This window comes from Engystomops pustulosus, chromosome 2, assembly GCF_040894005.1.
Source record: "Engystomops pustulosus chromosome 2, aEngPut4.maternal, whole genome shotgun sequence".
In the NCBI taxonomy this organism is placed as follows: domain Eukaryota; kingdom Metazoa; phylum Chordata; class Amphibia; order Anura; family Leptodactylidae; genus Engystomops; species Engystomops pustulosus.
Genome location: NC_092412.1, coordinates 107,207,277 through 107,232,822, shown reverse-complemented (window position 1 = coordinate 107,232,822; position 25,546 = coordinate 107,207,277). Strand labels below are relative to the sequence as shown.

At 44.0% G+C, this 25,546-nt stretch overlaps 1 protein-coding gene across 1 annotated transcript; it reads left to right on the top strand.

Moving 5' to 3' along the window:
• Positions 1 to 12,070: 12,070 nt before the first annotated feature.
• Positions 12,071 to 23,768, top strand: TASL (TLR adaptor interacting with endolysosomal SLC15A4). The gene is made up of 2 exons (XM_072135901.1): positions 12,071 to 12,183; positions 20,728 to 23,768. Exon 2 carries the CDS (start codon positions 20,730 to 20,732, stop codon positions 21,603 to 21,605), a length of 876 nt encoding a protein of 291 aa, XP_071992002.1. The 5' UTR covers positions 12,071 to 12,183; positions 20,728 to 20,729; the 3' UTR covers positions 21,606 to 23,768.
• Positions 23,769 to 25,546: the final 1,778 nt, after the last annotated feature.

Here is a 25,546-nt window from a genome sequence, read left to right as displayed (position 1 = left end):
TTCCCCGCCCTCCTCATTTTCCTCCCGTGCTTCTTAGAAAGGAGGGGGGGACCGGGCAGTTTTTTGGAATACTATTGTTGTCTCCCATGTTGGTCATTGGGTTGTTTGTAGTCTCGCCATTGTCTGATTCGTATTCAGATGAGGAAAAGGTTACATGATTTTCCCCAGTGTTTCTGCGTCTCCTACTACGGGCTCTGTGCCTTTGAGACCTTCTTTCCTCTCTGATGTATACGGTGTTTGTGGCGTAATCTTGGGAGTCACGGCTGAATTTACTTCTTTTAATTTGTATGATTTCAGCCTCCAATTTTTCCAAATTTTGTTCAATTTTGTGTACGATTTCTTTTAATTTCAACGAGGTTGTGACACTTGACAATTGTTGTTTAATAATGTTGATGTTTTCCTGGGTTTTTTTCCATGAGTGTTTTTTCTTGTGAAATGATAAGTGTCATTAATTTCAAGGAACACTCGGAGAGAATGTTATTCCATGCCTCAATGAAAGTGGGATCATATTCCGCCGTGGGATATTTTTTGATCCGCAGTCCTCTTGGGATCATATTGCGATCTAGGTAATTTTGTAAAGTTGTGGAGTCCCACCATAGTTTGAGGCGATGAGTTAGAGCTTTGTCCAGTTCTTTAGTAAGAGTGTGAACAGAGTTCTCGGAAACATCATTGGTGTTGTTTTGAGAAAAACTCATTTGTGCTTTATTGAGACGTACTGGGTTTAGAAAATCCTCCTCTTGAGAGTAAGGAGTGTTGGAATTTTCCGTATTATCCATAATGTTGAGTGCGAGAGAACTTAAATCAGAAGAAGTTTTTTTAGGTAGTATATGCACGACATGCAAAAATAAGTGAAAAAACAAAGTCTCTACATGTGAACAACTTGAATGTAGGAGGTGGGGAGCAAAAAAAGCATAAAGCTAGAGCATAGCAAAACAATACAGAAAAAGTAAAAAGAAGAAATGCTTATGCTCACCCACAAAAATGCATGTTGAAGGTTGCTCCGTGCTGGATAGAAGATGGATTGCGCTTGGTCTAGATCCAAGGTAAGTAGCAGAGGAAGAAAAGAGGAAAAAGATATCCACTCTGTCCGCACTGGTGTAAGGTTAAAAAATGTTCAAAACAGCACTTCTAAGAACCTTTTGTATAAGATCAAGTGTAGTAGTGTTCTTATAAGTTTGAGTTATGGCGGGTGAGGGGAATGTAAACAGATGCGCAAGAAGCGCTGAAATAATATCGGTAAATGATAAAAGTTTGCCAGTATATTTTGTGGATAACACAGCAGAGTGGCGACAAAGTTAACAAGTTTGATGTGGAAGCCATGAAAATAACCGAAAATTCTGCCTGACACAGCTCGTTTGATAAGGGGACGATGTATGCAGGCAGCTATATGGACGACTTTGGGAGGCAGCTATGGAGATGATGTGTGGAGGTAACAATGGAGACAACCTGTGGAGGCAGCTATAAAGACAACGTGTGGAGGCTGCTATGGAGACAATTAAATTTGGATAGTGCCTGTATGTGGCAGTCCAAAAAAGTTTTCAAACCAGAGGACCGGGTAGGTGGCCCTCCAGAAAAATTAAATACATAGATAGCTAGAGCCAGTTGGCCCTGGCAAAATATAGCCAATTTCCTTTGCTTTAGTCTACAAAGAGGAGGAGGAGTGCATAAATTATTCAGGTTGAGCTTCCTTCACCTCGTGGAGAATGGAAATCCTGAGAAATCCAGGCTTTATTCATCTTGATAAGCATCAGCCTGTCAGCGCTGTCAGTCGACAGGTGTGTACGCTTATTGGTGATGATGCCACCAGCTGCACTGAAAACCCGCTCAGACAACACGCTAGCGGCAGGGCAGGCAAGAACCTCCAAGGCGTACAGCGCCAGTTCGGGCCACATGTCCAGCTTTGAAACCCAGTAGTTGTAGGGAGCTGTGTGATCATTTAGGACGATGGTATGGTCAGCTACGTACTCCCTCACCATCTTCCTGTAAAGATCAGCCCTACTGTGCCGAGACTGGGGACAGGTGACAGTGTCTTGCTGGGGTGACATAAAACTGGCAAAGGCCTTGTAAAGCGTACCCCTGCCACTGCTGGACAAGCTGCCTGTTTGCCTACTCTCCCTCGCTACTTGTCCCGCAGAAGTACGCCCTCTGCCGCTAGCGCTGTCAGAAATACTGTTTCAGCTTGTGCACCAGGGCCTGCTGGTATTCATGCATTCTAACACTCCTTTCCTCTCCAGGGATGAGAGTGGAAAGATTTTGCTTGTACCGTGGGTCCAGGAGAGTGAATACCCAGTAATCGGTGCTGGAATAAATTCTTTGAACGCGAGGGTCACAGGATAGGCAGCCTAGCATGAAATCTGCCATATGCGCCAGAGTCCCAAATCGCAAGAATTCACTCCCCTCGCTGGCCTGACTGTCCATTTCCTCCTCCTCCAACTCCTCTTCTTATGCCCATACACGCTGAACAGTGAAGGACTGAGCAATGCTCCCCTCTCCTGTCTCGCCAACATTCTCCTCCTCTTCCTCCTCATCCTCCTCCACCTCCTCCGATATGCGCTGAGAAACAGACCTGAGGGTGCTTTGGCTATCAACAAGGGAATCTTCTTCCCCCGTCTCTTGTGACGAGTGCAAAGCTTCTGACTTCATGCTGACCAGAGAGTTTTTCAACAGGCCAAGCAGCGGGATGGTGAGGCTGATGATGGCGGCATCGCCACTGACCATCTGTGTTGACTCCTCAAAGTTACTCAGCACCTGAACAGATATCAGACATCCACGTCCACTCCTCATTGTAGACTTGAGGAAGCTGACTGACCGGACTACCAGTTCTGGTGGAAGTTGACATCTGGCAGTCTACAATCGCTCTGCGCTGCTGGTAAACTCTGGATAACATGGTTAATGTTGAATTCGGTGAGCGGGCAGTTGGAGGCGGCGCTGCGCTGCCCTGAGAGTGGCAGCATCTGTGCTGGACTTCCTGAAATGCGCACAGATGCGGCGCACCTTCGTGAGCAAATCAGACAGATTGGGGTATGTCTTGAGGAACCGCTGAACTATGAGATTTAACACATGGGCCAGGCATGGCACATGTGTCAGTCTGCCGAGTTGCAGAGCCGCCACCTGGTTACAGCCGTTGTCACACACAACCATGCCTGGCTTCAGGTTCAGCCCTGTAATAGCTCTTGGGCGGTGTGCCTTTTATCGCCTGGGCTCAGCAGTTTGAGCACCGCCTGCTGTCGCTTAGCGACGGCACTGCTGCTGTGCCTAGAGCTACCGACTGATCGCGCCATGCCCACGGATGGTAATTCGGAGGAGGTGGAGGAGGGGTGGGAGGAGGAGGAGGCATAGTAGGCCTGAGAGACCAGGGCCGAAGCAGGACCAGCAATCCTCGGCGTCCGCAGTATATGAGCAGCCCTAGGGTCAGACTCGGTCCCAGCCTCCACCAAGTTAACCCAAGTTGACCTTGTCAGAAACGGCATTGGTCAAGGCACGGATGATGTTGTCTGACATGTGCTGGTGCAGGGCTCGGTCTCTACCAGCCTATAGGGCAGCATCTCCAGGCTAAGTAATTTGGAGATGTGGAAGTTGAGGGCTTGGGCGTGTGGGTGGGTTGCACTGTACTTCCTCTTGCGCTCCAGCGTCTGGAGTATGGAGAGCTGAACGCTGCGCATGGAGACATTGGTGGATGCTGTGGAGGATCGTGGAGGCGAAGGTGTGGTTTTCGCACAGGAGATGTTTGGGCCGGGGTCCTGGGCAGGGGGCTGACTAGCAGAGGCAGCAGATGACACAGGGGAAGGAGCAGTGGTGTGCCCGGCCGGAGGTGAACGGCCTTGTTTCCATTGAGTGGGGTGTTTAGCATTCATATGCCTGCGCATACTGGTGGTGGTTAAGCTGGTAGTGGTGGAACCCCTGCTGATCCTGGTGTGGCACAGGTTGCACACCACAGTCCGTCGGTCATCCGGGGGTTTCTTTAAAGAACCTCCAGACAAAATCTAGCCCTCGCCACGGGAGCTTCACTACATGAAACATTTGGCGCTGATGCACCAGATCTGGCCCTGCCTCTCCGTCTGGCCCCACCACTGCCTCTTCCAACCTGTTCTCGTCGAGGACTCGCCTCCGTCTCAGAAGCACCGTGTTCACCCGGCATATCAACCCAGCTTGGGTCTGTCACCTCATCATCCTCCGATCCCTCAGTCTGCTCCCCCCTTGGACTTCCTGCCCTGACAACAACTTCACCACTGTCTGACAACCGTGTCATCGTCCGACGCTTCTTTACACACTTCTTCCACTACGTCAACAATGTCATCATCACCCACAGACTGCGACCGGTGCAAAACATGGGCATCGGAAAACAGCTCAGCAGCAACCGGAAGGAGGCTGAGGTGGAGGAGCTGGAGGAGTGCTGATTTCGGTGAAATGGGTGGACTCCGTGGAAGACTGACTGGCGGACAAATTGCTAGAAGCATTGTCCGCAATCCACGACATCACCTGTTCGCACTGTTCTGGCCTCAACAGCTCTACTACGAGTCCCAGTAACTTGAGACATGAACCTAGGGAGTGTAGCTCTGTGGCGTCCCCCTGCTCCCTCATCAGCAGGTGGTGTCTCACCCTGCCCAGGACCATGGCCTCTGACCCCTGCAGGAGTTGGACACCCACGCTCTCGTCCTCTACCCCTAGCCCTCGGGTTCAAGATTTTCAAAATTAAAGTGTAAACAGTAAAAAAAATGTTTTTGTTTTTTTTGTGTTTTTTTGTTTTTTTAACAAAACGATGCTATCCTATTGCTATGGCTACAACAGGATTTTGTGCTGTGCCTGATGACTTTTAGTTTTGAAAAAAAAAAAAGAAAAGAAAAAGCAGACTGTGCCTAATTCCATCAAACCCCTAATAAATTGTCCCACTTAGGTGTTTGAGATGGATATGTGTGTCACTTAAGAGCTAAACAGAACGTTCGCAAGTCTCCCTGCAAATTCGTCACAATATGGTACTAGCTGCACTACTAGTGCCAGCAAGCCCTGCCACAAGCAAAGAAAAAAAATATATTCTAGCCCTAACAAGGGCTGTTGGGTTCTTGTAGACTCACTCCTGCCTAACAGTAAGCTAATATAACACCCTAACGCTATCCCTGCAGCAGCAGCTCTCTCCCTAACGGCATCCAGACAGAGAATGATCCGAGCAGCGTGGGCAGGAACTAGTCTATTCCAGGGTCACCTGATCAGGCCAGCCAACCACTGCTATCGACGTGTAAGGGTACCACGTCATGCTGGGTGGAGTGCAGAGTCTCCTGGCTTGTGATTGGCTTTGTTTCTGGCCGCCAAAAATCAAAACTGTGGGAGATGCCATTTTCTCGAGCTGGCGAAATATTAGTCCGAGCAATGAGCAGCTTAGAGTACGCTAATGCTCGAACGAGCATCAAGCTCGGACGAGTGTGTTCGCTCATCTCTAGTGCCTTAGCTTTACCTTCAAAATACCTTGCCTTCAACCAAATGTTGCATTACAAACAATTAAGCAATAAATGTCTAAGTAAACAAACTACCAAGGCGCATTTAGATGATAAAGAATTGATTGCAAACACCACCCCTTTATTATCAGAAAACAATAAAATTCTCCTATTTTCAAAATAATCTCCCCAAATCACTATGCTTCCACTACAGGGAATAGTTCTAACAAAACTTTATTCTTTGTCACTTTGTTCAAATGCCAAGATTCCGGCTACCATTCTGCAGACCATTGCTTATTAAAATAAACCCATAACCACCACTACCTGCTGCATCAGTAAATAACGATAATGCATCAGAATCAATAAAATCTGACTGCAAACTACTGTGTCCGTTAAACTTATCCAAAAATTCCAGCCAAAAATAATGCTGACCTGACAGAATTTTGTCACAGTTTTCTGGTATAAAATAAGCCAACTGCAACATCCCCCACCGGGGCCTAGCCTTTTCTTGGGGCCTGGAGGCAACAGGGGCCCGGAATATCGGAGTGGCTGGCGGTTGCGGCCTAGGCACGCTAATGTCACGATGCTTGGTATGGGGACCGGAAGGCTGGTCAGGTGGTAGCACCTCTCCAATCACACTCCAGTTTACAGTGCAGAAAATCATTGGTCAATAACTTAACTATCCATTTAACTATTGCCTATTCAGGCAGAATCTACAGCTGCTATTACCTGAGATCTCCCTGCATTATCCCTTGGGTCAGTTGTGCAGGCTCACCAGATGGATCCTGACAGGTAGAGGGCCTTATTCGCAACTACTCCCTTGCCTATACATTGGTAAGGGTTTTGCATACATGGACCGGATGGGAAGAGACAACCAAAGGTGGCCAGCAGCATATGACCTTCAGATGATCCATGCACACTACAGCATGTAGGGGAGCGGGTGGTAAAGTGCACTTTTTGGGAAGTACAGGCTATGTGCAGTGTAGGGGAAGACAAACCGCGCATGGTCCTGGCTACAGGCACTGGGGTTGGTGTCGGACTGAGTACATAGAAATGAGGACTGTACTGTTGGTAGCTAACGCTCTTAAACCACACAAATACGAAGCTTTGGTTTGTGGCGTAAACCTGCGGTCAGGATTTGACAACCACAAATGCAAAGATGGTCCGACACAGTCATACCTGCAAAGCCTGACAAAAGTTAAATGCAAACTTACATATAGTATGAATACTATAGTAGTACAAATCATAATGGTCGCATTGGCTTAGACAGCCCAATGGGTACTCCGCTTTAAACGTTACATAACATTACTTGCAGCCTGGCTACCTTGGGTAGAGGATTAGCAATGTTCATTTTCCTAGAAAGAAAAGGGCCTATAATGCAAATAGAATGTCCATTTCTAGAAAGGAGAAGCATTAAGTGCAAAAGATACAAAACTTTTTACTTTGAGTATCCTAAAAGTCTCTCACAGAGCTCTTGCAGGTAGAGTCCATTCTCTGGGCTCAATCCTTGAGGCAGGAGAAAGCATGGTAACAACAAAGGGTCTCCTCTTCGGATGAGGGACAGAGTCCTTTGGTGAGGTAGCTCTGCGTCAGGAGAGGTGGGTGCTATCATAACACAAATGGGGTAAAAGTTGAGGACAGTTTCTGACTTTTAATAAATAAGGGGAGAGTCCCAGGATATTCTCTGGCTCTTTAAGCGCTAATAGGCGCAGCCTAACTGGGAGAAATTAGTAGGAAAATATCATATTTACAATGTACCTGTTATGGGCCTCAGTCCATCAGGGGTTTTCTCTTGCTGTTTTGGAACAATAGCTGCAGGCACGGGAGCAGGAACTGCAGCATGGACTTAATCAGCCTTGATGGAATCAGCAGTGTTGGGATCTGTCACCTGGACACCTGGTGGTGGAAACTGGAACTGCAGAGGTAGGTTCAAAAGCAGCCGGGATGTCATCTGGCGCAGCTGTAGCAAGGACGCAGGTCGCAGGAACAGATGCTATAGTGGGAACGGGTGATGCTGGAACACATTTCGATGTACCATGCTGGAAAGAGAGCATGCTCATGAGAAGGAGCATGAGGTCCAAGAGGCCGTGCTCCTCCCTTCCCAGGGGTTTTATGACCCTGGTCAGGGGGTGGCACCTCTCCAGTCACACTCCAGTTTACAATGCAGCAACATCATTGGTCAATAACTTACAACCACTTAACTATTGCTTGTTCAAGCAGAATCTACAGCTGCTATTACCTGAGATCTCCCTGCATTATCCCTTGGGTGAGTTGCGCAGGCTCACCAGATGGATCCTGACAGGTAGAGGGCCTTATTCGCAACTACTCCCTTGCCTATACGTTGGCAGGGGTGTTTCACAACTAATAGTAGGTGCACAGTAGGACTAGACCGTCTTATACTGCAACAAATTTATCATCTAGCACCAGACACTTATATGAATCTTGGGCAGCATAAAACTTTCTTACCTCACAACTCTTTTCATAAATCTGCCTCATTCCCTGCAGGGACAGAGAGGTCTGTATCCACCATCAGCATCATACCATCTGTGGAGGGACATTGTGGCTAGTGTAGTGTTATTATCTTAATCCTAGCTAGCGCCATGTACTCTCATATGTTCGGACAATGAATTATAATCTGGGGGGCAACCATATTCTCAGTAGGAGGAAACAGTTGGACAAGTTGGCAACTGTCCTCATTAGTAGATACTTCCACTTAGTCTCTGGAGAACTCCTAATGGGTCGCTCCCAATCGTACCCCGAGCAAAAGAGAAGGGTGCCACAATCCTCACTTACCCTTGTTACCTCCATTCTGTGTAATAGCAGTTATTTGATGCATACAGTCACATACTAAATGCACTGGGCTGATAAAAAATCATCTTGGTGTCTCCACTGACATCTAGTGGTAGACCTGGAGAATTACCATCCAATTTCATTAGTTGCATTTAACTTCTTAACGGAAACCTACCACTTCCGATGGTGCTTCTGAGCTGCAAATGCCATGCACCAGCTCAGGGTGAGCTGTTGCCGGCACTTATTTTCGTTATGTTTTTAAACAGATGTAAAGCGTTTAAATGCTTTTGTAATCTTTATATACCAAGTAAATTCACCACACTGTGGTCCAGGCTCTCTTGAAAAAAATTTTTAAAAAAGCTATAACTTCCGTCTTTTCCCGGCCCCGCAGCTTTGTCTTCTCCTCGTCTCCGTCTTCTCTGTCTTCCGGCCCGGGCGCAATACTATGACGGAGCAGTATTGTGGGCCGCGTGACATCATAGTGTAAAGGCCCACGCGGCACATAAACTATGACGTCATTCGGCCGTGACACCGCTGCATCATAGTGAAGCGCCCCGACCGGAAGAGCAGAAGACAGAGCTGCGGGGCTGAGGAGAAGAAGCCGGAGGGTGTCTTACCAGATGGTGTTTTTCTTGCATTTTTTAAAGCATCCAAAAAGTGGGAGGGGGGGGGGGTTGCCTGAAGCACATGCGATCCATTGCAAACGCATATGCGTTTTGGTCAAACCCCCTCCCACTTTCCTTTTGGATGTGTTTAAAAACACAGGGAAAACGCCACATGGGAAGGCACCCGGAAGGTGAGCATATTTTTTTTTTTTAAGGCTGATGGCAGATCTTCATATTGGGCCCGGGTACCGCCCCATACCGCCTATATGAAGATCCACCATTGGGTATCATGTTCAAATATAGATACATAGGAAGCCACGCTAATTCATTAAGCTAGATATCAACAAGTAAAAAGATTGTCCTATACCTGTTATCAACAAGGTATTCAATATTCCATGCCTTGTACTGCGAAGTGGTAAAAAATTCCAAATGCAGTGAAATTGGTGAAAAAATGCATTTGTGCCATTTTCTTGTTGGTTTGGTTTTTTCAGCTTCCACTGTACGCCCCAAATGATATGTCTTGAGGATTGTAAATTTATATAGGATTTATAATGCTTTCAAGCATATACAAAAATTAAAACCTCCAGTAGATACTTCAGTCATTGGTGTCATTTTTTGCAAGCTGAGATGATATTACCATATTGATGACAGTAAGGCACTTTTTATTACAATTTTTATTTATTTTTTTATTGGAAAATGGCAAAAGTGCCATTTTCAACTTTGGCCGCTATTTTCTGTTAAGAAGTTAAACGTTGGGAATAATCGTTATTATACCTCCAGTTTCCTCCCGCACTCCCATGGGGACAGGGACTGATGTGGCAAGCTCTGTGCACCTAACAGATACCTAACATATTTATGATCTTTACTGTTTATTTTTATAACTATTCTAGGGAAAGGGGGGTGATTTGAATTTTTATGGGTTTTTTTAAGAAAAATATACAAACCTTATTTGGGTTAGCGTCCATTGCTATAAGTTTCCACACGCCTACACAGCTGCCTAAATTGTCGGTCTCCATAAGGAGAACTCTTACTTCCCAACCCCTTTTTTTCATTTACCGTATATACTCGAGTATAAGCCGAGTTTTTCAGCACAAAAAATGTGCTGAAAAACACAAACTCGGCTTACACTCGAGTCAAACAAGACAGCAGAAAAAAAAAAGGAAAAAAAATCAAAACTCACCTTTCCGGCGGCCCCTTTGGGTCTTCTGTGCGATCCGTCGGTCAGCGGCCAGTCCGTGCGATGTCACAAGCACTGACATCAGCCGCCGCCGCTGCAATAGTATTGTGTGTGCCAGCCGCCGCTGACTGCGGGATCACACAGAAGACCCGAGGGGGCCGCCGGAAAGGTGAGTTTTGATTATTTTTTCTTTTACATCAACAGTGCGGGGTCAGGCTCGGTAACGGGGCACAGGGGCTGGCAGGCTATTGACCGGGGCACAGGGGCTGGCAGGCTATTGACCAGGGCACAGGAGCCGGCAGGCTATTGACTAGGGCACAGGGGCTGGCAGGCTATTGACCAGGGCACAGGGGCTGGCAGGCTATTGACCGGGGCACAGGGGCTGGCAGGCTATTGACCGGGGCACAGGGGCTGGCAGGCTATTGACCAGGGCACAGGGGCTGGCAGGCTACTGACCGGGGCACAGGGGCTGGCAGGTGGTATACCTGGGCACAGGGGCTGGCAGGTGGTATACCGGGGCACAGGGGCTGGCAGGCTGTATACTGGGGCAGAGGGGCTGGCAGGCTATATACTGGGGCACAGGGGCTGGCAGGCTGTATACTGGGGCACAAGGGCTGGCAGCCTGTATACTGTGGTACAGGGGCTGGCAGGCTGTATACTGGGGCACAGGGGCTAGCACGCTATATACTGTGGCACAGGGGCTGGCTGGCTATGTACTGGGGCAGGGGCTGGCTGGCTATGTACTGGGGGGCAGGGGCTGGCAGGGTATATACTGGGGGGCATGGGCTGGCAGGGTATATACTGGGGGGCAGGGGCACTGCTGGCTATATACTACTGGGGCACTGCTGGCTATATACTACTGGGGGCTGCTTACTATATACTACTGGGGGCTGCTGGCTATATACTACTGGGGGCTGCTGGCTATATACTTGGGGGAAGAGGCTGTGACCAGTGCATTTCCCACTCTCGGCTTATACTCGAGTCAATAGGTTTTACCAGGTTTTTGTGGTAAAATTGGGGGTCTCGGCTTATACTTGGGTCGGCTTATACTCGAGTATATACAGTATTTTATTTTTTTTTTTACTTTTTTTTCACATTTTAAAACTATTTTTTAGACCCCCTTTGGTACTTTAACCCTAGGTTGTCTGATTGATCCTACCATATACTGCCATACTACAGAATGGCAGTATATAGCGATTTTACTGACCATTTTTTACAATGTGCCACTGGCAGAGCAGGGCACTATGCAGTGACTTTGTATTGTGTGTTAAGTAGAAGGACAAGAGAGAGGTCCTTGTATTAACAACGATACATGGGCACACCAGCATCCCTGTCTCAGTACAAGGTACAAGTACAGAAGCCCACAAACCTGACTGCATACTGGATTATTACAAGTACATGGGAAAGGTTGACTTGTCTGACCAGGTGCTTCAGCCATACATTGTTAACTCATGTGTTAACATCTTGTTAATGCAGTGTTTAACGCATGTGTTAACACCCACATCAGGAATAGCTGAATCTGAGGGTGCAACCACACGTTCAGTTTTTCAGATGCAGTTTTTGAAGCCAAAAGCAGGTGTGGATGATAATGGGTGAGGATTTATCATTAAGAAGTGCTGCTCCACTACTGGTTTGGGCTTCAAAAACTAGATCTGAAAGACTGAACTTGCGGCTGCGCCCTGAATCTAATGTTAAATCTAAAAGAAATATCTCTGGAAGAAGCCAGCAGAATGATACAGATATTGTTTGAATTGTTGTCAAAGTGTCTTTCCAGCTGTGCTAAAACTAAAGTGCAACTGTAAAATTACTGACAAAAAATAAAGTATAGACTAATTTGTTTCGTGGCTACGTGCATGAAATGAACATAGATGGGCTTAGGTTTTTTTTTTTTAAAAAGGAAGGCAGTTTAGAAAATGAAATCTGAATTCAAGTTTAATAGTTTTAAACATCTTTATCCTGTGTCCCTCTTTTTAAAAATCCCCTTGTGTGTATCGTGTTTAAAAAAGAGGAAGTAGAAAATTTCACTTCATATAGCTAGGATATCAGCGTTAGGTTTATAACGTGAACACTTCCCCTTCAGCAATTAGACTAGAAGGTTGTCAGCTTCAGATCAGAACATTTGTTACAAGGGCAAGTCGGCCATTTAATATTAGTTTTCTACTGAAGTAACTACAATATCAAGGTAAGAATAAAAATTACGCTGTTATCCTCAAATCTCATTGAGAGAGTACGGTACAGTGTAATTTCCAAGAATAACTTTGTAATATTCTTTATTTTCAATATTCTAGAGAAGTATATATACCTTTCAAAGGCTGGGTGCATGATGCATTGCAAAGGTTACATTTGGCACTAAGGCTGTGTTCACACGTGGCATTTACATTGTGTTTTGAAATGCAATACAACCGCTGAGGAGAGGAGATTTGCCTAATTGCATCACACACACCATGGTATCAGCAGCTTGCCGACATAATAGTTTGTGCCCCGCCATCGGCACACACTATGATGTCAGCAAGCGGCTGACGTCATGGTGTATGTGACGGGACCACACAGGGAGCCAAAGACAGAAGAGGACCTGCAGGGGCGGGGGTAGGGTGTCGTAAAGGTGAGTACAGAGGTTTTTTTTTTTCTTATTAATTCTGGGCATGGGGCTGCAGGATATATACAGGGGGCAGGCACTGGCTATATACAGAGGGACAGGCACTGGCTATGCACAAGGGGCAGGCACTGGCTATGCACAAGGGGCAGGCACTGGCTATGCACTAATGGGCTGCTGGCTATATACTGGGGGCAGGCCCTGGCTATATACTGGGGGGAGGGGCTGGCTATATACTGGGGGGGCTGCTAGCTATAAACTGGGGGGCAAGTGACCAATGCATTCCCCACCCTTTGCTTATACTACAGTCAATAGACTTTCCTAGTTTTTGTGTTAAAATTAGGTACCTCAGCTTATACTCTAGTCGGCTTAAACTTAAGTATATATGGTGTATAATACTGTAGTGCTGTACTGTGTTGTAATGTTAAGGAAATAAGAAATATCTAACTCTCCATGCATGAAATGACTTGCACTGGTTGCCCATTTTCCACAAATAAATGTTGTTTGTATAATGAAACGTTATATAATTATGTAATATGTTGTATGTGTCAGTTCCCTATTATTTTCAAGATCTTGCATAGAGCCACAGACTGAGAAGATTAACCGTCATCTTGTGTTTATTCCATTTCCTAATAAATGCCCTTACAGTTGTGGCCTACTCACTAAGCTGTTTATATATTTAAAGCGTAACTGTAAAGCTAGTGCTATTTTTACCAAATTATTATATGTGATTCCTCAGGCACAAACAGAACAGTGCCTACTTTGTGCTGCTCGTCCTTTTCTTTCCAAAATTATGGTATTTTCTATTATGAAAATATTTGACAAAAATCTTTCTCATCAGAGGTGAAGTGGGCAGAGACTAAAGTCAGTCTATGCCCTCAGGCTGAGGCCACCTAGTTCACCCACACATCTCATGATGCCTTGTGTTCTCTCTAAAAGTGATTTAGCAGTAAATCCATTTAGTTTCCCACAAGTAAATCCACTGAACACTGTACAGTGCACATACAGGATGTATATGGTGACTAGCCTGGCAGCTTCCATCACATGGAGGAGCAGGAAACATGTAATAAGTGGTAGAAATCATAAGTAAACCAGTTACATGAAGTCTATAGCCTGTGCTATGTGACCACTAAAGGTTAATCGCTTACCTGCAGAGAGCTGATACTGACGGTGACAAGCATAAGGAGAGGAGAGAGACAGAGAAAGTTCTATAGAATCACAGACTGGGATGGAGGGATTGATGGAGAACAGGGAGATCTGGTACCTCACTATTCTGTGTAGAAGACATCTGCATTCCCTGTTCTGTACACATCCAGCCTGCTACATACACAGAGAGAGCTCAGTCACATGACCTCCTCCTCCATGAGCAGGGAGCAGCAGCTTCTCCCCTATCATGAAATCAACAGAGAAACAAAATGTAAACAAAGTACAGTTCAATAGGGCTTGTCAGCACATGGAGAGGAAGCAGCAATTGCAGCTATGAGGTAATCTGAGGGGGATAGCAAAGAAACTGCTGCATGTAGGTAACAAACATACCATATTTACTCAAGTATAATCCGAGTTTTTCAGCACAATACCAAAAAAACAAAATGGGGCTCATTCACTAAGGGTCCGCGGATCGCATTTTCGTCGGGCTTCCCGACGATTAGCGTTTTGCGCTGCATCACGTCAGGGATTGTGTCGCACGGGATCGGATTTTGGCCCATCGGCGGCAGAATCGGGCCGTCGGAAAAGCTGACGGATTTGGACAACACGTGGGATTTAATATTTAGAATTGTGTCACGAGACACGCACTTACATGCACCGGGAAGAAGTACGTGAACTCCGGCGGACCTCGGCAGGGAAGCGACGGATGCAGGAACTTGGGCGCACGATCTTCATGAATCACACCTGACTTCATCCCAGTCAGACCGTCCGAATTGGGGATTGCGACTCGACCAGGTAAGTAAATTTGCCCCAATGTGTACTCACCTTCCAACATCCACCCCAACCCCCCCACCAGGTCCTCTTCTTTTCAGCGATGTCTGACGCATCATGATGTCAGCCATTCACTGACATTATAGCCGATGAGCCGATGTCGGACAATGATGAAAAGAAGAGGACCTACCAGATTGAAGACGACAGAAGGTGAGTACACATTTTGTTTTTTTTCCTTCAGGCTATATACTGGGGTGGAGGGGCAGGGGCTGCTTACTATATACTGGAGGGAGAGGGATGCAGGCTATAAACTGGTGGAGCTGGGGCTGCAGGGGGGCTGTTGCTGCAGGCTCTAAACTGGGGGGGAAGGGCTGCAGGCTGTAAACTTGGGGGGGGGGGTAGGGGCTTAAGGCTATATACTGGGGGCAGGGGCTGGAGGCTATATACTGATGCCAAATGCCTGGCTATATAATGGGAGCAAAGGGCTGGCTGTATACTGGGGCCAAAGGACTGGCTGTATACTGGGGCCAAAGGACTGGCTGTATACTGAGGGCAAAGGACTGGCTGTATACTGAGGGTAAAGGACTGGCTGTATACTGGGGCAAAGGGCTGGCTTTCTATATACTGAGAGAAAGGGGCTTCTGGCTATATACTGGGACCATGAATTGGCATGCTATATACTAGGCTTATACTGGAGTCAATAGGTTTTCCCAGTTTTTTTGTGTTAAAATGAAGGAGTCTGAGCTTATACTAGGGTCCGCTTATAGTTGAATATATACGGTAATAGGCAATGTTGTTTTACATCCCAAGAGCTATTAATTTGTTGGAAAAAAAAATCCTTTACAGTTACTCTTTAACTATATTACAGATTTAGGGGAAAAAATGTAAGCTTCTTATACTGCATTACCCTGTGTCAACAGCAGGGTTTTAGGACTGGAGCCTTTCACAATCTTGACAACTTGTCAAGTTGACCAGACTTGAGTTATTAAAAATACTGTTTATTTGATATTTAAAAAGGAATCAAAGTTACCGTATATACTCGTGTATAAGCCGAGTTTTTCAGCACAAAAAATGTGCTGAAAAACGTCCCCTCGGCTTATACACGAGTCAATACTCGTGTCAGGCAACTAAAATTGACTAAAAAAATAATAAACTTATATACTCACCCTCCGGTGGCCCCGATGCGCAGCGCTGCTCCCCCGATGTCATCGCGGCTCCTCTTCTGGCTTCCCGGCTGTTCTTCCTTCAGCGTGCTGGGCGCCGCCATGCTCTTCTCGCGGGCGGCGCCTAGTATGACGTCAGCAGCGGCGCGTCATACTAGGCGCCGCCCGCGAGAAGAACAAGACGGCGCCCAGCAAGCTGAAGCAAGAATAGGAGCCGCGATGACATCGGGGGAGCAGCGCTGCGCATCGGGACGCACGGTGAGTATATAACTTTATTTTTTTATTCTGCTGGGGGCACGACTGTATACTACTGGGGGCACGGCTGTGCTGTATACTACTGGGGGCACGGCTGTGCTGTATACTACTGGGGGCAGGCTGTGCTGTATACTACTGGGGGCAGGCTGTGCTGTATACTACTGGGGGCAGGCTGTGCTGTATACTACTGGGGGCAGGCTGTGCTGTATACTACTGGGGGCAGGCTGTGCTGTATACTACAGCGGGCAGGCTGTGCTGTATACTACTGGGGGCAGGCTGTGCTGTATACTACTGGGGGCTGGCTGGGCTGTATACTACTGGGGGCTGGCTGGGCTGTATACTACTGGGGGCTGGCTGGGCTGTATACTACTGGGGGCTGGCTGGGCTGTATACTACTGGGGGCTGGCTGGGCTGTATACTGGGGGGTCTGTGACCAATGCATTTCCCACCCTCGGCTTATACTCGAGTCAATAGGTTTTCCCAGTTTTTTGTGGTAAAATTAGGGGTCTCGGCTTATACTCGGGTCGGCTTATACTCGAGTATATACGGTATATAATTAAAAGGGGAAGTGAGAATTTAGCTCTTTTGATAACTGTCATGTATCTATCTAATAAGCTATGTTTACATCCTCATTGTTATTTCTGTACAGGAACATAAATGTATTATTGCACCAAATGGGAAATCCACCCATTCAACTTTTCACTCCAGATCTGATAGACAGATTTCAGTGCAAATCCACTCTGGTATGAAAAAAACATTAGAATTAGTTGGTTGCTACAAAATGTCATTATTTTTAGTCAACAAGTTGCAAATGCTCTGCAGTCATTAACCCTTTCCCAACGCAGAACACCATCGTTCTAAATTCAGTAAATAAAGAGAGAGTTCCCAAAACACCACTATTCCACCCGCCACCATCACATTTCACATATTTGGTATTGCCACATCTGTAACCAGCTGTATAATTCAAAACATTTTTGGACCTGAATACCATAACATGTTCTAAAACAATTATCAAAAATGATACCATAGAATAGAAGAACCCATCATGCTGTCAATAAAAAAAATACTAAATGCTAAAAATACTAAAGTTTTTCCAAAAAATTTACTTCTGCTTTCAGACACTTCTGATAAGTCACCCCCAACGTGCCTCGAGAAAATCACCTCAAAATCACCTGATCAAAAGTTAGAACCATTTGAGCTACTCTTGAAAAACGTCCCATGTCACTAAGGTTCAAAACGGCCAAGTCATTAAGGGGTTAACAGATTTATCAAGTTGTCCTATCAGAAATCTGATATGCAAAACTCCATAGAGCTCCTAAAACACTTTACAAACTGGAGAAAGATAACTGCCTAATGATAAATCTGTCCAATTATCTGCCATCTCTCAGGTTCTGCATGAGGTTTGTCATTTTACCAGACAAAATAGGGCAACAAAAAAAGGTAGTTTCATTGTAAAACTACTGGCCGGAACCAAACTTCTAATTTCGTTTCATGTTTTTTCATTTTTGTACGCATAAGTGTATTACCTCCTGCTTGCATTGCACAATTATTTCCTGTTTCATTTATCTATACATAACTGTACAAGTTCCATTGAAAAAGATATATTTTCTAATCTTATCTTTTTTTCTACAGTAATATAAGAGCTCATTATATTTTTGCAAAAGTTAGGTTTTGCACTGTGAAATTATGCATACATTAAGAAATAAAACTGTATTAATACTTTTGGGATACAGGCAGTTTATAGCTTAAAGAGGACTTATCAGGTCAATAAAATACTTTAGCTACTCATACTAAAGGAAGCAGCTCCCTCGCCCTTCCCCAGTTATAGCACTGGTAAATCTCTAGCTTTATTCGAACATACCGTAAAGCTACGAAACACTGACCGATCTATGGACCTAGCTTACAGCGGTCCCTGGTATTCATGAGGGGGTGGTCTGAGGTACTCCCTCTCTTCAGATCCTCTTCAGGGGGTGCCACCCACATACCATAGGTGACTCCCAGACTCGATGCTGTAGTCACCGCCTCCTCAGACCGACCCCTTATGAATACATCGGACCGCTGTAAGCAGGGGCTGACTGGGAATTTAAAGTGGCCCTGGAAAAAAATGTAAAAGTGGCCCCATTCTGTGGGCATAGACAAAACAAGTTTACGTGATCATGTGATGTGAGAAGAAACTGTTTATGGATGGTCTAAATTAACATGTACAGCGCAGCAAAAGAGGCTCATACTGGCTCCTTGTACAGGAATAAAGCCTCTTTTTAAAAAGAACACAACTTGATACTGAATATACACAATATATACACAAAAAAAAAAAACTACTATAATACCTTCTCTGTTAAACAAGAATATAACTCCTATAATACTGCCCCTTAGGTACAGGAATATAACGACTATAATACTTCCCCCTATGTACAAGAATATAACTGCTATAATGCTGCCCCCTAAGTACAAGAATATAACTACTGTAATACTGCCCCCTATGTACAAGAATATAACTACTATAATACTGCCCCCTATGTACAGGAATATAACTACTATGCCAGTGATAACGAACCTATGGCACTGGTGCCAGAGGCGGCACTCAGAGCCCTTTCTGTGGGCCATCAGCCCAGGATAGAGTCCACCAAACAGGAACAAATCCATTAAATCTTCCTGCAGTCCTAGGCAACTTATGAGATGCTGCGCTCAGCACTATTTTACAGCGACACTTCATTGACTGTTTGGAACTGCGGGAAAAGTGAGAAGGTGTTGAAAGAACTGAATTATCTTTGGAGGTCCTCCTGCTGGACCAACCATTCTTCCTAAACAGAGAGACCCTGTAGAGAAGCAATGACAGTCCGAATTTGCCCACCTTCTTTCAACTGTATTGGTGGCTTCAGGGAGCCTGATACAATTGAAGATGTGGAAGAACAGGAAGCAATAAGCTACTACTTAAAATGGCACGTTGGCACTTCATGGTAAATAAGTGGGTTTGGGTTGTAGTTTGGGCACTCGGTCTCTAAAAGGTTCGCCATCACTGTACTATGCTATATAACACCGCCAGCCAGCCCCCCTCCCAGTATATAGCTAGCCCCCCCGCCCCCAGTATATAGCCAACCAGTCCCCCTGTATATTGCCAGCCAGCCCACCCTGTATATAGCCAATCACTTCCCCCAAATATACAGCCAGCCCCCCCCCTGTATATAGCCAGAAAGGCCCCTCCCCCTGCAGTATATGGCCAGCCAGCCCCCCAGTATATTGTCCCTCCAGTATACAGATAGCCCCCCCCCCTTGTAAATAGCCAGAAATCCCCCTCCTCCTGCAGTACATGGCCAGCCAGCCTCTCTCCAGTAAATAGCCAGCTTGCGCTACCCCCAGCATACAGCGTGCTGCCCCCCCTCACTGTATACGTCCAGCCCTCCCCCACCCCTCTCACTGTATACAGCCAGCCGCCCCCCAGCCCTCCTCACTGTATACAGCCAGCCAGTCCAGCACATTAAATTAATAAACCATGAACTCCCCTTTCGGACATTCCCCCAAAGCTCCGCTACTTTATGCACTCCGTCCGGCGGTGACAGCTCTGTGACATCAGTCGCTTGCTCACGTCATAGTCAGTGCAACACCGGCACACCCGGAGTTGTGTACCTTGTTAGATTTATTCTATGGGTCAATACGATTGCAATGATATCAGACATTTGTATCACCATTATATCGAGTGCCAACACTCTTTTAATTAATGGTTTATACAGCTTTTTGCAGTACATGTTTATTACATTTTATGTGGGACAAGATAAGGAAGAAAAATCATAACTTTTTGTGTTTTTTTTTCTAATTGTGCAGGTTTATTACTAATTTGTTTTATTATACGGGTCATTTTGGACATGGAGATACTATATATGTCGAGTTTGTATGGTGATTTTTAACTTAAAAAAAGTTATAAGTTGATTTTGTATATAATGGGGCTTTGGGGATTTTTATTTAATTTATTTGTTTATTTAGAAACATTTTCTTTTATTATTCTACTTGTCCTACTATGAGACATGAACAAGCTATTGTACAATGGCTTGTTCATTATAATGCCCTGCATTACTGATGACGCAAAGGTTGACACACTGCCTGTAAGGTCCTGTCACAGACAGGATTTCATAGGCATTTACTATGAACATTCCCAGGGTCTTAACTCAGACCACATAGATGCCATAGAGCCGATCAGAGCCCCCTGATTTCCGTGGCCTTGTTGACCGTAGCATTTGAAGGGTTAACGCCCTCGACTGAAGCTAGCTCCCACCGCAGTTGTTTCACGGGGGTGGCAGCTTCAATGACTTGGTGATATAGCATGCAGAGCGCCAAGAGGTTAACGGTGTGGTGTTTTCATTTTTTTTTAAATTAGAAGAAATTGTTTAAAAATATTTCTTACCTGACTTTCAACTCTATTTGCAGAATATTTCTAAACATAATACTTTTGGTGTCATTTTTTTATTTACAACAAGCAGAAAAAAGTTCCAATTTTTATTTATTATTTTGCTTTCACCAGTAACTTACTTTTGTACTATGAGATTATTGGCAAACATATACACAGAAACCGGTGAGACCCTTATAACAGCTATTCGGAATGTATCCACAAGAAAAATAGTATACAAAAGTGACATACTCTACACTATCTTTTGATGTCCTGTGGTATTAAAAGGAGGTCATTTATTTCAGTAAGGATTTACACAAATGTGATGACATCACTTCTGTAAAGAGTAAATTGATGGATGGACAGAAAAAGTTTTTAATGTTTGTAATAAATATTTCTTATATGTTTTGCATTATACAGATATGCTCTCCGAGGGATACCTATGTAAAATCCAAGCCTGCTATAACAATGATATCAGCTTGTTGCATGGAAACAAGGGGACTACCGAGCCAAAAGAAGTGGCTGGTGTATGCACCAAAAATTACTTATCTGCACATGAGACACGGAGCAGAAGGATTTTCAGGAAATTTGGTTCATTTGAAAAGCATAATGCTAAAATAACAAATCAGGATGCTGAGGGCTTCACCCAGGGAATGGAAAAGGGAATTATGTATGAATGTCAAGAAAAATGTTTATCCAGCATAAGTGGTAACTCAAATTCAAGTAAAGAAACCTATTTGGTTCCATCATCTTGTAAACATATCTGTAGAGACTATAATGACTTGCATATAGCTGGGGATCAGGTGATGGCTATCAACTCAACCATGAGTGATTTTACTTGTGATAGCAGCTCTGAGTTTTGTGAGGGCCCATTTTTGCAGTCTTATGAAATCCCATCTCATATGGACTCTTTAGGTGTCCAAGCAAATAATTTAACCAAAAAAAATAGTAAACGGTACTCTTGGAAAATACTCAGTGAAAAAGATAAAAGCATCGTGAACCATGAACAACCAATGTCAAATTCAGAGCTCAATGAGTACCTGGAAAGAAAAGTCATTGAGCTATATAAGCAATATATGATGGATATAAGCTACAATGCATCTACAAACCATATTATGACTTCAGAGGTTATCATGAACAACATCCAGCAGATAAGCATGCAACTTTCACGTGAACAAAACATGGAAACAAACAAAGCCAAAGACATGGTCATTAGTTACTTGCTGAGGCTTGCAAGTGAAAGACAATCTAATGTTATAAGCACCCCAGATCTTCAGATCTCATCGAATCTTGCTTAGGAAGTCAAATCTAATATGTAAAGCTAAATGTGTGTTTGTGTGTGTGTGTATGTTCTCATTGGAATGAGACTGCCGACGACAGACCGTCACTGGAATGAGACTGCAGGCGACAGACAGTCACTGGAATGACTGTCATGACAATGAACTGGTTGGATACCTACCTTAATACCTAAATGCTTATTCAAAATTAATTTAAAATAAAGTATGTAGGATGCCCGATCATAACAATGGGGTTATTTGTGTGAATGGACCAGTAGTGTAATATGGTGACAAGGCTCACATCACTTCTGACTGACGGAGATACCTAATTTTTTAAACCTAATAAGGGAGATTTGGTCATGCATACAAATCTAATGTTATAAGCACCTCAGATCTTCAGATTTCATTGAATCTTGCTTAGGAAGTCAAATCTAATATATAAAGCTAAATGTGTGTGTGTGTGTGTGTATGTTCTCACTGGAATGAGGCTGCCAGCGAAAGACAGTCACTGGAATGAGACTGCCTGCGACAGACAGTTACTGGAATGACAGTCATGACAATGAACTGGTTGGATACCTACCTTAATACCTAAATGCTAATTCAAAATTTATTTAAAATAAAGTATGTAGGATGCCGATCATAACAATGGGGTTATTTGTGTGAATGGACCAGTAGTGTAATATGGTGACCAAGGCTCACATCACTTCTGACTGACGGAGATACCTACGTTTTTAAACCTAATAAGGGAGATTTGGTCATGCATACAAATCTAATGTTATAAGCACCCCAGATCTTCAGATTTCATTGAATCTTGCTTAGGAAGTCAAATCTAATATATAAAGCTAAATGTGTGTGTGTATGTGTGTATGTGTGTGTGTGTATGTTCTCACTGGAATGAGACTGCTGGCGGCAGACAGTCACTGGAATGAGACTGCCTGCGACAGACAGTCACTGGAATGACAGTCATGACAATGAACTGGTTGGATACCTACCTTAATACCTAAATGCTTATTCAAAATGTATTTAAAATAAAGTATGTAGGATGCCCGATCATAACAATGGGGTTATTTGTGTGAATGGACCAGTAGTGTAATATGGTGACCAAGGCTCACATCACTTCTGACTGACGGAGATACCTACGTTTTTAAACTTAATAAGGGAGATTTGGTCATGCATACAAATCTAATGTTATAAGCACCCCAGATCTTCAGATTTCATCGAATCTTGCTTAGGAAGTCAAATCTAATATATAAAGCTAAATGTGTGTGTGTGTGTGTGTGTGTGTATGTTCTCACTGGAATGAGACTGCCGGCGACAGACAGTCACTGGAATGAGACTGCCTGCGACAGACAGTCACTGGAATGACAGTCATGACAATGAACTGGTTGGATACCTACCTTAATACCTAAATGCTTATTCAAAATGTATTTAAAATAAAGTATGTAGGATGCCCGATCATAACAATGGGGTTATTTGTGTGAATGTAGTGTAAAATGGTGACCAAGGCTCACTTCACTTCTGACTGACGGAGATACCTAAGTTTTTAAACCTAATAAGGGAGATTTGGTCATGCATACAAATTACTGCTGTACAAATGAGACTTCCAATGATAAGGCATCAATAGCCTGTCATGTGGATAAATATTAGAGAGAAAATCCATTTAAAAAGCCTGTTCATCTAATAACTCAAATGCAAGAGCCATTGCCAATGCTGATTCTTTTTATTTCCTCTGCATTGATTTATTTTGTTGTTTTGTGATTTTACAGAGTTGTCAATAGACCATTTACATTATATTTAGCTAGCCATTTCTTCCAAAGTTGTTTTAAAATGGGGTTATAATCTGCCATAACTGTGTGTTCATTTATTGTGTCAGAGGCTGGGCCCACTGGAAAATCTCCTAGTACAGTGCTAGTTCAAGCCTGAAAAAAAGCTTCCCTGTATACCTGGGAAACAGAGAGAGGTCACATTCATACGACCATTGTGAGCATTTTTGGAGAGACATGAAAATGGCTTCCACCAACATTCACCATCCGACTTGAGGGAACTGGAGAGGATCTGCAAGAAATAATAGCATGGACTTAAGGTGGAGTCTATTATTTGGGGTAATGAAGCGTTCCTTTGTGTTTGAGTAGCCCAGTGGCATCCAAAAGCACGGATAAATTGTAAGTACCCCTAATAAAGTATGCGCCAATTCGGCTCAACATCCAATTACATATAACCGATTGTGTCTCCAGAGGGAGATCGGGCCAAATTATGCACGTCTAGATTGAATAACAAACAATGATAAATTTTATTAATTTTAGTTAAAAACATAGACAAAACAAGTTAAAAGGGTTCATTACAGCGGTGGATGGGATACACAGGAAAAGGAACTCCGGGAGGTCACGACATACTATTGCACATATACATAAATAAACAGGTCAAACATATTGCCTGAAAAAAGAATGTCTTATTAAAGTGTGTATGGAGTAACGTGCTTACCCATGTGGATAATCAAGGTTAACGTAACCCAGGTAGCTCCTGCCCCAGGAGCTACCTGGGTTACGTTAACCTTGATTATCCACATGGGTAAGCACGTTACTCCATACACACTTTAATAAGACATTCTTTTTTCAGGCAATATGTTTGACCTGTTTATTTATGTATATGTGCAATAGTATGTCGTGACCTCCCGGAGTTCCTTTTCCTGTGTATCCCATCCACCGCGGTAATGAACCCTTTTAACTTGTTTTGTCTATGTTTTTAACTAAAATTAATAAAATTTATCATTGTTTGTTATTCAATCTAGACGTGCATAATTTGGCCCGATCTCCCTCTGGAGACACAATCGGTTATAAGAAATAATAGCAGAGGATCCCCAAAACTTGTTGTGCCATTCACAAGAAGACTCATGGCTGTACTAGCTCAAAGGTGCTTCTACTCAAAGGGTCTGAATACTTATGACCATGTGATATTTCAGTTTTTCTTGTTTAATAGCTCAAAATGCGGTTTATGACGTTCCCTGAGTCTCAGGCACTACCTGAGTCATTTTGATGTGGATAAGCTCATTCAGTTTGATGTGGATTAAAAGAATGACTTAATCCACATCAAACTGAATCTTATCAGATTTGTGTCAATTTTCTACCCATGTTCCTTTCATAGACAATGAAAAGTACCAAATAGAAGCACTAAAGCTTCTGTATTTCGCTTTTTTTTAACTTTTGTAAAAATGTTATTTGTGTTATATTCAATAATTTTTGTATGTATTAAGCACAGTACCTTTTATATATTAAAATCTTTTCTTTTGTTGCTAAATGGAGCCCTATTTACCTCCATAGAGTTCAGCTGAAGTTTTGAATTAATATCACTTGTTTACCACTAGACTGCAGTTAAAAACTGTGAGTAATTTAAAAGACTGTAATACGGCTTTAACAGATCTTTGCTGTGCTGTGTCATAATGGCAGTTTTATACAGTAAGGAAAATCAAGGTTTATATTTGTTAAACACAGTTTATATGTTCTTCCGTGAATTAATATGTTATATTCACCTCTCTGTGCTAAATTCAGATAGCTGTAATGTGTCTGTATTACATATACAGATTGCTATTGAGGGTCAAATTACTTAAAGATTAACAGTTACTGACAAAAAAATAGTTTTAGCACAGCTGGAGAGAGCCTTTGACAGTTATTCCAACAATATCTGTATCATGCTACAGGTTTCTTCCTAGCCTGAGATATACCTGGTATATTTAACATAATTTCTTAAGATTTAGCATGTTTGTAATTGGTCCATCTGAAGCATGTGCATTAATGAAGGTCTTTTGCCAGAACAATAAGGACTTTCAAATGATGCAGGACAGCATGTTTGTGCAACATTCTCCACCGGGGCCTAGCCTTTTCTTGTGGCCTGGATGCACCGGAGTGGCTGGCTAGTGCGGCCTTGGGCACGCTGCTGTCACGGAGCTTGGTATTGGGACCGGAGGG